Raw genomic sequence first — 11,598 nt, forward strand, 5'->3', positions numbered from 1 at the left:
GGCAGCAGCAGCAGCAAAGGAAACTCGAGTTGAACCGTTCCCCTGAGCATGCCTATTATAAGCATTGGTACCAGAGTGACTAGACGCGTATTGAAACGAATTAGACGAATGATGTTTTCCCCTTTGATTTTCCTGTTGCTCAGAATCAAAGGACGAACGCTTCTTGGAAGGAGTGTAGCTCGACATAGCCAAAAAATTTCTATGGGAGCGGAGCGAACCTGAAGTGTGCGAGAACCCCTAGTTAGAATATCACAAATAAGGTCCCACTGGCAAGACCAGCACGTTCGTGAAGGAGGCCCCTGCAGACCTCAAGAGTACTCAAACACGATGAATGACGATGCCAGCGAGGAAAACGTGAGACCTAACACCACGTGACACGACCCTCAACTAAATTCAATTTGCTTCAGCGCAACAGCAGTTCGGTTCGCACATCGGGCGGTAAGAAACAAGAAATCGTACATGGTCCGAATGTGCAAGGTCATATTCCTTAGATAAGACACTTCTATGGACCCAAATGCAAACAAGGGTATAGAATGTCCAAGTCGCAGCGTACAATGATAGATAAAGGGCGCAGACTTTCTCGCCAAATCGTTCAGGATTGATAAATCACGCATCTTACAACCAACAGCAAAAGCGCCGAATAGGACACCTCCAAAAATGACACAAGGGTAGAGCTGCTACCAAACGTGACCTTGGCGCCTGGTACGGCGGCTCCAGACTTGCTCGAGCGGGAGGAAGTGGAAGTCGTGGGTGCAGAGCCAGAACTAGAGAAACTCACAGCACCACCACCGCTGGAAGAGGTGATGGCGCTTGTGCTGGTGGTGGTGCTGGCTACAGTCCGAATCGAGATAGTAGAGGTAAGACTGGCCGGAAGGGTGTATGTAGTAGTCGCGTCTAGGGACGTAGAAGTCATGATCAGCGGTAATGCAAAGGTGTGTTTGTTCGTTCACGTACAACTACTGCAAAGCTTTGTCAGAGCAGCAAAAGCCTGGGCGATTTCCGTCGAGTCGCAGTTTTCGAGGGTGCAAACGCCCGCGTTAGTGAAGAAAGTCTTGCTGTATTATGTGAGGGCGGTTGAGGGATTATTGACCAAAATGACACGGGGGACCCTAGCTCACCTGTTGCAAACGCACTGTCGGATCCGCGCAACGGGAGGGTAACCGCCGGTCAACGAAAAATTAATGATAAGGAAGGGAATGTTGACGAACGCCGAGATTAGTGCTGTGGGTCCAAAAATCTACTTGTCAGAATCGCACGAGTTGTAGATGAACAAGAGAAACACCCACAATCCACCGCAACCTGCGCTACGAGTAGCATTGACAGCACAAGCCTGGGAGCAAGCCGGAATAGTCTGTGCGGAGACGGATAAGAAGGCGGCAGCCAGAGCAAGGAGGGTGGCAACGAGGTGGAAGGAGGCAACCATGTTGAGGGAGTTCGGTGATGTGCGGCTGCTGAGGGGAGGAGAAGAAAAGAAGAGGGGGAGCGACTCCTTTATACAAAGTGGGCTTTTGTTGAGGAGTTGGACGTCTGTCAAGAGTACAATCCCTGAGCGCCTCACGTGAACGTTCCTGTGTAATTATTCATTCATTACGTCTTATCACCAGGCTGAGCGAAGCTCGACTCCTAGTGGTTGTCATTGCCAAAAATAGTGGAGACGCACTGCCATACACTATTTTGGTCCACCCACACCAAACCCTCGATCGTGGTTTAATTCCGACCTGAACTTGGAGGTTTGCATCCCCTCAGAATACAATCCGGGTACAGGTAATACAAAAACTGGATCCCGGCTGAATCCCGCTTCTCTCCGATATTCTTAATCTTATCTCATCGGCAGGATTCAGTGAGAAGGCCAATGCAATCAAGTGATCCGACCGGCTCACACTATGTAAAGAAGAGCATTAAAAGCAACGTAGTGACCTCGGCCCCTTGACAGCAAATAACTTCGTGGTTGTGTCAATGAGGTAAAAGAAAAATACAGCAACGAAGGTACATGGAGGCGATTGGGGGTGGCATGAAAACAGCAGGAAGGGCGAAGTGCTAACAGCCCAGCAGTGAAGCGAGGGTACATAAGTAGTTCGTAGGCGCGCAAATGCGATAGCATATCGCAAAATGCAGACTGTCGCATGTCTGAAGACCCTGTCGCGGTAGGTCGTGGCTCACCAATTAAACCATAGCGCGAACGCGATGGTTTGGAGATAAATGAATGCACAGAACAACCCGACTGATCGCGAGCGTGATTCATAACTCTTCAGGATGTACATTCAGCCCCCCCCCCCCCCACAAAAAACGCGGGGTAGCGCGTCACCGACACGATTAGTCGTGTGAAATTGGTATATCCCGCGAATAATCATGAGACGGAATATGCAAAGCAGAGATAATGCATTATGAAGACTGAAGTGGCTAGTTTTGAAGGCACCGTTCATGGAACCTGATTGCACGGGAGACGGTATTACTTGGGGTGCTAAATTCGACATCGGGGCAAACGGAACTGCGCAACGTCGGGGCACCGGTAGTTGACTGATCACGATCAAGTCGGTGGACGTTTTGTTCTCACAGGCCCCGAAACAACATCTTGCCAACTTTGTTATGTGAACAGTGCACTTGGGAGAGGGCTTACACTGCTGAGATTGTCTTCGTGTATAGAGCGACGAATGTTCACCACGAGATTTCCCCTCTGCAAGGTAATGGTGGTCAGTTTCCATATATGTCCGCCACAGTCAGGTGTAATGAACTCACAGGTCGGCGTGATGATAATTCTATGAGCTCCCTCCGTCCACGGGCAGCCATAACCTTCCTGTGAGTAACAGATCGTAAAGGTTAGTTGGTCTGTCTTCAGTAAGTGTGGGCAGACAGCTGCTTTCGTACTGTTGACCGCATGTGTAAGCTAGCGGGGGCACAAGGAATCCTATCAGTGAGTGTGTTCAGAGACAAGAGAAATCGCATGTGCTTTACTTTGCGAGCATGGATATGGGGTACATGGGACTGAGCGTCTGAAAACATTTTGGTAAATATCCCAAACGTGCGAAGAACCCGTGTGAACGGACTCATGATTACGAATAGGAGAGCGCCGAACGCGAAACCATGGCGTCGGCCTAATGCATTCCACTGAGCGAGATAACTTTAGCCTGTGCTTACGATGCCTATCGTAACAAGAGATTGAACAAAGGCGACACTGCCCGTGGCCACAGATCAGTACACCATCGTGTTGATGGCCCTGTCTGCCCTATTACGAAGTCCGTCTGGCCCTGACATGCTACACTTCAGTCATTAACCCATTTTTGAAACCAGTCTTCCGGTGCCAGAGCAGGAACGTCATCACATGTTGCCTGGCGAGTCACGGATAAGTAGAAGGACTGTTGAATATGAGAATAACATACCTGTACCGTTAGCCAAACAGTAGCTAGCCAATCCCACCTGTGACCTGGCGATGACATGACAGTGACATATCATTTTCCTTCAATGAAATCGCCCGGAATCGCGATGGCAAGCGTGATGACACGTGTCCCCAGAGTCACAAGTGCTGAGAATGAATTACGCGACTAATGAGGACTCTGGAAGGGAGCAAACTCCGAACCCACTTGTGGCAAAAGCTGTCAAGCAAACCAGCCCTCAGTGCGTTGCTGTAGGACGTTTTGGGTTAGGGAAACTTACCAAACTGCGTGATAACAAGGGCTTGCTGTGTTTATGAAACAGGTAAGTAATCGCTGCAGAGCTAACTTGAGGAGGCGCCAATCAACGCACCAACAATGTAAATATTCCCAAAAACTAGCGACAAAGTTACGAACAGTAAAACTCGTTTATTCTCACAGGAACTCACGGCCCCAAATACGATTCACGAAGAAAGACTGGGCGATTAGGGATCCCACCATTGTACTGAGGTGATACAAATTCCTTGAGGAGAGCGTTGAGTAGGGGGAATGTCATCGCTCAATCATGGGGATTGCGTACCATTTCGGCCATTCCAAGTGCGAACCACACGCACGTCGGGACGGATATGTTCAACAAACACCGATGTCACTTACGTCTGAGAGGCCATAGCAGCCCTTTAGGAAAAAACCATCAGGAAGATCAGCCCCATCAACTCGTGTCAACGATCAACGAAGACATACCACACCCTACGTCCATTTACCGTTCCTAGGGAAACGTTTGTTCCAGGGGGCCCTTTAAAACGCGAACCATGAGAGACAAATGCCAGGGTGAAGGGCACGGGCGAGCCACTTGGGGGAGAGAAAAGTTACGTGCCAGCAACCCTCCATTTGGGTTTGGGTTCCCTTTTCAACCTTTTTTGTTGTATCCTTTCCTTACTTTCTACCTAATGAGACGGGACGACCGTGCATCAGCTGAAAATGCTGTCCAGCAGGCTGCTTGGGGTTTGATTTGTACCAAGTAAGTACCACACCCGAACCCTTGCAAATTCCCTTCCTATCCAGGGTCCCTTTTTTTTCTTCCGCCCCACCGCCATTTCCAAATTCCCGCATTTGTCATCCAACCCAATCCATGGTCCTGAACTCCCCCTGCTTCTGTGCAGATTCCCTTTTAATTGTCTTTGATCCCCTCTCCTCCCCTCCATCCTCCCCGACACGATCCCTCTCAATTTTAGACCTCTCAACCCTACAATGGCGACCTCTTCAATCCCTGCCATCTTTCTTCCTGGCCGTTCTCCTTGTTGAGTGCTAAGCGGCCCTTCTAGTCCTGATTGTATTGGCATCGCCTCACTGAAATCGGAGAGGCAGAAGGGGAAATAAGACCTTGTGGTAGTTCCCCTCCCAACCCATGTAGTTGCCCGCACACCCACCTCGGAATCCTCGAGCAATCTCTGAAAGTAGCCCTGTCGCACCTCATTCCCTCCCCCTGTCCCACCCGGATAGAGCAACTTGTGACCCCAAGAATCCGTTCATTGGCTTACTAATCCGCCAGGAATCACACAATGTCTGTATCTCATCGAAACACAGAGACGACAGGTTTAACACATACCTTGCTGGCATTCTCTTCTCGCTCTGTACGAAACACAACTATCTCTCTTTCTCCTTCCACATCCGGCCTTAACTCTCCAACCCCTCTCTACGTTGTCGAGACCCCGGAGAAATCCGGTGATCCACCTAACACGATATACAGGATCAGCAGTAACGGGAAGAAGGAACACGTTGCTACCTTGATATGGAGAACGTTTCGAAAAGACCTGATTGTCATTGGTGGAGAGACAAAAGAATTGAGGCAAGTCTTGCCAAAGAACGGATCCCCTCTGTGAGTGTCAGTCACTTCGGGTTGAAAGATAAGCAAGGGGTGTGAACTAACACTGGTACATGACATTTATCTTTTTTGAGCAGATATACGATGCCTACGCTGACGGGCGATTGGACGTGGAAAACGCTATTCGATAGTCCCGAGGTAAGTTACCGTCACAAGAGATACACTCATGGCTCTAATCTTTCATTTTTGAACCGTGCGCACATAACGTCGTTGGATATCCTAGCTTTTCAACTCTTCAGGGAAATCCGTGGCGAAATATGACAAGATTTTCAGAAACGAGAAGAAGAATAAACCCCCTGCGGAGATGGTTGTAGCGCCTGAGGCGATGGGAGTGCTTGACATGGTGATCATCGGTCTCCTTTGCTGTCGCCAAGCCATTAGAAGAGATAGAAGTCTTATAATGTAGGGATTCTGTATAAGGCAATCCGCTACCTCAGCGGCCACACTCGCGAGATCAGATGTAAGCTTAGGCAAAAACTGATAATCTTGTGAACGTCCGTCTGCGCGTATCTATATTCAAAGTGGCTAATCAGGGCTATCAGGCATTAGTAGCGGGAAACGGCCACAAAGGGCCAGGTGGAATTGGCAGCATGCGCGCGACGCGTGACCCGGACCCGTGCTCGTACATACAAAGAGGAAAAAGAAAACAGACGAAGGTTAATGGGAGTGACCATAAGAGCCAAGTCGGAAGTAGTGAAACATGAAAAACAAAATACAACACAGAGCTAATGTACAAAGACGATGTAAAAAATGTACCAAAAGGAGGAGTATCGGGGAGGAGGTGGGAGACAAGAAAAGGCGAGGGCTGAAAGCTGAGGCAAACGGGAGTGAAGTCACACCGCGGAAAAGTGTTGGCAGTAGCAAGTTCAGGGAGAACAGAGCGTCGGTAGCGGCAGCGGCAGTGGGTCAAAGGAGTAAGCCCGGAAAAAACAGGCGGCAAGTTGGATCTCACTCACCGAGGGAGCGCGAGATACCAGGCGATAGGGGGAGGAGAAAAGGGGGCCATCAGGGTCCCTTTATAAGCACGGCCAAAGCAAATGAGTGCTCTCCTCAATAGCGAAAGTTCAGTACGTACCTCCACTGAATGGTCCGCTTCGCGCATCAGCGCCGAAACATCCAGCATACGTCTGAGGCAGCGTCCCCTGACCCATTCAGGCTAAGTTGCGCGAGAAATCACGAGAGATCACCGCGATCAGTGCTGGGAGGCATGATGATGATGATAAATCTATCTTAATACCCCGCGGCCTCGTGATGACGTGGCAGTGCGGCTGTCCCATCGGTACACCGTGGCGTACATGAGGGACTTTCTATACATAGTGTGTGGGTAGTCTGGGTGGTATCGTCGGGTGATAGTGATCCTCGGGGTTTGTGGTATCTGTGGGTGTTGTCGTGTTGTTGATAATAGAGATAAAAAGAAAATAAAGAAAGAAAAATTTTGACGCTCTCATCCCCTCGTCCGTCTGTTCACCCTGCCCGCCTCAGTACCTCGATCGCCTCTTCCCTTCATCCATCTCCATTCTCCAGCTGTGTCGTGTTTCCTTACTGAGTCCGTTGCGCTTCCTGGTCTAACCTGCGTCCCTGTTAGACACTGGTCCGGGGTCGGCACCGAAGGTCGCCGTTGTGGGCCGCTATGGCCGCGATGGCCATGATGCTGCGAACAAGGCCTGGGGGTAGGGCATTTGGCCTCAGCAACTCTAAAGGGAGTGCTGTGCCCCCTAGCTGTCTCTTGGCCCTCATTTCGGACTCACTGGGGTTGCCTTGTTGGGGTCAGGACTTAGGGGTCGTGGTCACATCGATATTAGAGCTAAAGTACTATAATGTAGTATACAGGATATATAGGAGGAAGAAATGAATGGAAGCGGACCCAGGCCGAAGGCCGAAGGGTCCGGAAGCAAACAAGGATAAGGAGCGGGGTTGGCTGCATAGCGGCCGGCAATGACCGAGGGTCAAAACAAACAATAACAGATAAATAAAGGAAAGAGCGTAGGGCCACGATAGCGGCGATGGTATCATAGTGGCGCTGGACTCGGAGTTGGGCCGGAGTTGGGCGCGGGAATGGTAGCGGCCCTGTAGGGGCCAAGTGGGCAGGGTAGAGGAGTCGTGCTGGGCACGGTGCCGGAGGCGGACTCAGGGCGGGAAGGTTGGTGTGGCTGTGGGGGAGTCGGCCAGGTGCAGGGGAGCCTAGGGGCAAGCGGGGGAGTGAGCAGGGGGTCCTCAGGGAGGATAGGGCTGAGGTCGGGGCTCGCGCTCACGCTCGCATAGCGGTAACGGGCTCGGGCGGCATCGGGACGGGCGGCTAACGGGCCGGAATGCACAGCCGTGACAGTCCCTTATCTCAGGAGTCGCAATGCTTTCCCTGGGTCGATTGTTGGATCTGGGCTTGTCGCCTGTTCTGGACTTTTTGATGAAGGACGAGAGTCTCTCTACGCCTTTCACTCTGCCTACGAGGGTTCTGAACCTGGTCTGGTTGCCGCGTCCTAGTAGGTGCCTGTGTCTGCTCGTTCGGGGGCATTCCGCAAGGATGTGGGTCCTTGATTGTCTGGGTTTGCCGCACTGGCAATCACTACTCTCCGTTGTGATGCCGAATTGGTGATAGTATTCGCCTATATGGGCGTGTCCTGTTCGGAATTGGAGGACTCGGCTGAAGGTTTTTCTGTCGAGGTTGCGGAATCGTTTGGTGGGCTTGAGTTTTGGTGCGAACTGGTTCGCTTCGTAGAAACCTGACCTCGGGGGGTTTGGGGCGTTCACCCATCGGTGTGTCCATTCTTCGTTCATCTCTCTCTTGCGTAGGCTTTCCACGTAAGATAGGGATTTGAATTTTGGCCGGGCTGGGCTTAGGTGGGCACCTTCCTTGGCTAGTTGGTCCGCTCTCTCGTTGCCTGGTATCCCGAAGTGGCCTGGGCACCAGTGCAGCGCGATTTTGACGTCTTCGAATTCGGTTAGTATTTTGCATACTGTATTCTCTCGCCGTCTCCTGTGCTTTGTGTGGTTTGCCTTGGAATACGCGTTTCAGTGCCCCTGTGTTATCTGCGTATATGACAATGTGTGTGGGTTTTTTGGTGACGTTACCGTCATCCATTGCTCGTCTGATATTGTCTGCAGCCGTCTTTAGGCCCATCATTTCCGCGTCATAGGCCTCCACGTTGAAGGAGCGGAGCTGGATCACCTTATGTAACCAGTTTCCTACGTCCAATAACGATATTAGAGTTTTGTGCTGATTTGCGTACTGACCGTGTTTTGGTTGCCAAATATATGATTGTTCACTGTCTAAACAACAATAAACACCCCCCAACGATCTCACCTGATGTATAGATCGTCTACGGATAAAATTCTATATTGACTTTACTATGATTTCTAGTCAATATTACACCTATATTTACCACTTTTCAGTAGGATGTGATTTTCCTGATAATTTACTGAAGGAAAACTGCTAATAAAATAATTCCGCAATAAATGTTACTCAATACAGGAGTGACCAAACTGCTCTTTCTATCGCTTAGAGTGCATGCTAGTTATCTAGCAGGTTCAGGATCGCTCACTTTTCTCCTGTGGTGTGATAACCAAGTATTGCTGAGAGATTATTCAATTAAGAAGTCCCTCCACCAAATTCTCACTAATTCTCACTATGACACTTTTGTTCAGCTGTGTCTAACTGACCCTAACTCACGCTTAGAGTGACGTGTTAGTTTTATATTAGCTAACAACTAATATTTGCTTTTATCTTTTGGAGCAAACGAACCAACCACTGGTGAGGAGAATTAAACTTTTATTTCTACCTGAGGTTTGAGAGGGGGCAGAAGCGGTGGCCTTTTATGCTTTTCAGAGGCCTCTCTACTCCCACGCCTCGCACTAGTTACATGTGCTACATTTGTATTATAGATAGTTCTAGAATGATATAGGGGCTTGGGCTGTGTAAGCTTAATAATGGACTTAGGACATGACTCAGCAATAAGTAATTCATTTCTTTGTCTTTTGGGCCGATCTCAGCGGGATCTTGTAGCGTTGAAGCTATGCTCTACACCGCCTTAATTACGAACGGTTATCTTTAGAAATGACTCGGCTATAAAGGAACTTTCTAGACTGTTCTCTAATTGACCCCTTTTTGTGAAGCCACATCATTACTAATGTTCTAGAGCCTTCCCAATTAATTAACTGATCCGCGGACTTCTGAATTACTTCATGCTTATGATCCGAGATCCAGATCATCAATCATTCCTTTGTTCCGATTTATTTGAGCTTAAAATCAAAAAGTTTTGATGAATCATGGGAAAATATACAAGATCCGGTTTTTTAGCATTTTCTCCTCTTCTGATGCGATCAAAAACTGTCCGCCCGCGCCGGGGAATACTCTATCATATGGTATTCGATCCGCCAGACTTCCGGGCGCCATTATATTTCCCTTGAGTCACATTACTTTTTGTAAGAATTAGCAAATAAATATATATGAATTATAAGGTGTTTCGCCGTTTGAGCGATATCTCCGTCAGTTTTGAAGCTTTTAGAATGAAACAAAACCGTGGATAAAGTTAAGAAACAGTCCTTTCAGATGGTAAAAAGATTACAGTCAAAAGTTTACTGGTTCCCGAGATATTCACATTTCTTTCCCAATGTTCCTTCTTATTCTGCCGTCTATGTGCTATTTTCTTGTTGTAGGGTTATATTCTTTGAATATTACACCTATGCCAAGTTCTAGGCATGATTGTAGTAGATTAAATCTCATACTACATGGGTGTAGATAATTTATAATGATCTAATGTCTGTCCAGTCTCATAAAGATCATGAGATCTGTTAAACGTCTGAACTTGTCACCTGTTCGTTGACTATTCTGATAGATCATTGTTTTATTCTTTGAATATTATTTCTCCTACAACGTATTCTCCCATGGCACCTTTTTCCTCGAATATGACTTTTCCGCAGGTATATCCTACTGTGCCATAGCCGGTTTTGATCCTTCCATCTTCTTTGTATCGGGAGCCGTCCGAGTATACGAAGAGGAGGTCTGGGTCGTCTTCGCATTCAGTGGTGAATGCCGAGTGGTCATCGCCCATTCCTGTTTTACTGAGTCGCCGGGTTTATTGGGTGGGGTAAAGAGTTGTATGCGTTCGGAGATGTCGTGTTCGGAGATGGCCCATGGGCTTTCAAGGAGGGGGTTGATCCTTTCTGTCCCTGAGATGATGTTGTTGGCGATCCAGGTTATGCAGGTGGAAAATCGTTTTTTCGGGTCTGCCTTGTGTCTTTTGCTGGGGTCGAAGACTGGGAGGGGTGGTGGGGTGGAGGGGGTGGTGCATCTTCTTTGGTGTGGGTACAGTCTATTGATGACTGGGTGGTCATCGGGGAGGCGGGCGAGTCTGGTGGCCTCCATTTCCATCCTGTAATCTAGGTATAGGTCAATGGGAGGGATGGATGCTTCTATTTCCATGGCATTGATGCTGGTTGTGCGGAATGCTCCAGTTAGCATTCTGAGGCACTTGTTCTGTAAGGTGGACAAAGTCTTTAGTATGAGTCCGGGTCTGGAGCGCCAGAAAACAGGGAGCCCATAGAGGGCGATTGGGAGGACGGCCCCTATATACATCTGGCGCAGATGAGTTTGGTGTATTCCTCTCTCTGAGTTTCCCAGCATTCTCAGTGCCTGTGCCGTGCTTGTGGCCTTCGCGGCTGTTTTCTTTATGTGCTCGGTGAACTTGAGTTGTGGGTCAAACCAGATGCCTAAGTATCTCATTGGGCTGGAGGGGTTTATCGTTCTGGTTGTGCCTTCCTCGTTCGTGGGTATGGTGATCGATGGGCCGGGGCCTGCATTTCTGCCGGTCCTGGATTTGGTGAAGTGCATCAGGTCGTTCTTTACTTGGTCGGTTTTGAGTCCTCTCCTCCTCAGCCAGCCATGGGCTGCTGTGAATGCCAGCTGAACTACTTTTGACGCTTCGGCTCTTGATGGAGCTGATGCTGCCAGTGAGCCGTCGTCTACATATAGCGTTAGCGGCAATAGTTTTATTAGTCCCTTGTTGAGTTGCGGGCTTAGCTCTGGGTCTGCGGCCAGCTTTTCCATGGTCTCCTCTGCTACTGCTCTGCACAACGGGGAGGTGAAGAATGCGGCGAGGATTGGGGAGACACATGATCCTTGTGGGACTGTTGGAATACAAGTCATAGTCGGGATCCCACATCTGACACTGTGCTGTTGACCGACATCCCACTACTCCGACACCGCCTCCCCGATGTGACCGTGCGTCCGTCGATCTATAGCATAGCCCCGATGTAGTATAAATACACAATTAGCTAGGCTTAATAAAGATTATCTTTTTTGGTCTTACCTCAGGTCCCTTCATTATAGCGCGAGTGTAGCCACAAGCGCTA

At 49.1% G+C, this 11,598-nt stretch overlaps 4 protein-coding genes across 4 annotated transcripts; 2 read left to right on the top strand and 2 right to left on the bottom strand.

Moving 5' to 3' along the window:
• The first annotated feature begins 615 nt into the window (after nt 1-615).
• On the top strand, nt 616-1,199 carry EI90DRAFT_775356 (uncharacterized protein). Its single transcript, XM_039068024.1, has one exon. The coding sequence runs from the start codon at nt 804-806 to the stop codon at nt 1,158-1,160; it is 357 nt and encodes a 118-aa protein (XP_038923128.1). The 5' UTR covers nt 616-803; the 3' UTR covers nt 1,161-1,199.
• EI90DRAFT_3029866 (uncharacterized protein) lies at nt 962-1,437 on the bottom strand. Its single transcript, XM_039058166.1, has 3 exons — nt 1,287-1,437; nt 1,119-1,221; nt 962-1,055 (listed from the first exon to the last, which is right to left on the bottom strand). Exons 1-2 carry the CDS (start codon nt 1,421-1,423, stop codon nt 1,179-1,181), a joined length of 180 nt encoding a protein of 59 aa, XP_038923129.1. The 5' UTR covers nt 1,424-1,437; the 3' UTR covers nt 962-1,055; nt 1,119-1,178.
• Nucleotides 1,438-4,799: 3,362 nt separating this feature from the next.
• On the top strand, nt 4,800-6,106 carry EI90DRAFT_775515 (uncharacterized protein). The gene is made up of 4 exons (XM_039068025.1): nt 4,800-5,244; nt 5,325-5,388; nt 5,474-5,593; nt 5,657-6,106. Exons 1-4 carry the CDS (start codon nt 4,928-4,930, stop codon nt 5,729-5,731), a joined length of 576 nt encoding a protein of 191 aa, XP_038923130.1. The 5' UTR covers nt 4,800-4,927; the 3' UTR covers nt 5,732-6,106.
• Nucleotides 5,596-6,501, bottom strand: EI90DRAFT_3029879 (uncharacterized protein). Its single transcript, XM_039058167.1, has 3 exons — nt 6,326-6,501; nt 6,207-6,264; nt 5,596-6,062 (listed from the first exon to the last, which is right to left on the bottom strand). The coding sequence occupies exons 1-3, from the start codon at nt 6,399-6,401 to the stop codon at nt 5,789-5,791; spliced, it is 408 nt and encodes a 135-aa protein (XP_038923131.1). The 5' UTR covers nt 6,402-6,501; the 3' UTR covers nt 5,596-5,788.
• Between the last annotated feature and the right edge of the window lie 5,097 nt (nt 6,502-11,598).

The sequence above is a fragment of the Cantharellus anzutake genome, assembly GCF_015039405.1.
Source record: "Cantharellus anzutake strain C23 chromosome Unknown EI90scaffold_2, whole genome shotgun sequence".
Classification (NCBI taxonomy): Eukaryota; Fungi; Basidiomycota; class Agaricomycetes; order Cantharellales; family Hydnaceae; genus Cantharellus; species Cantharellus anzutake.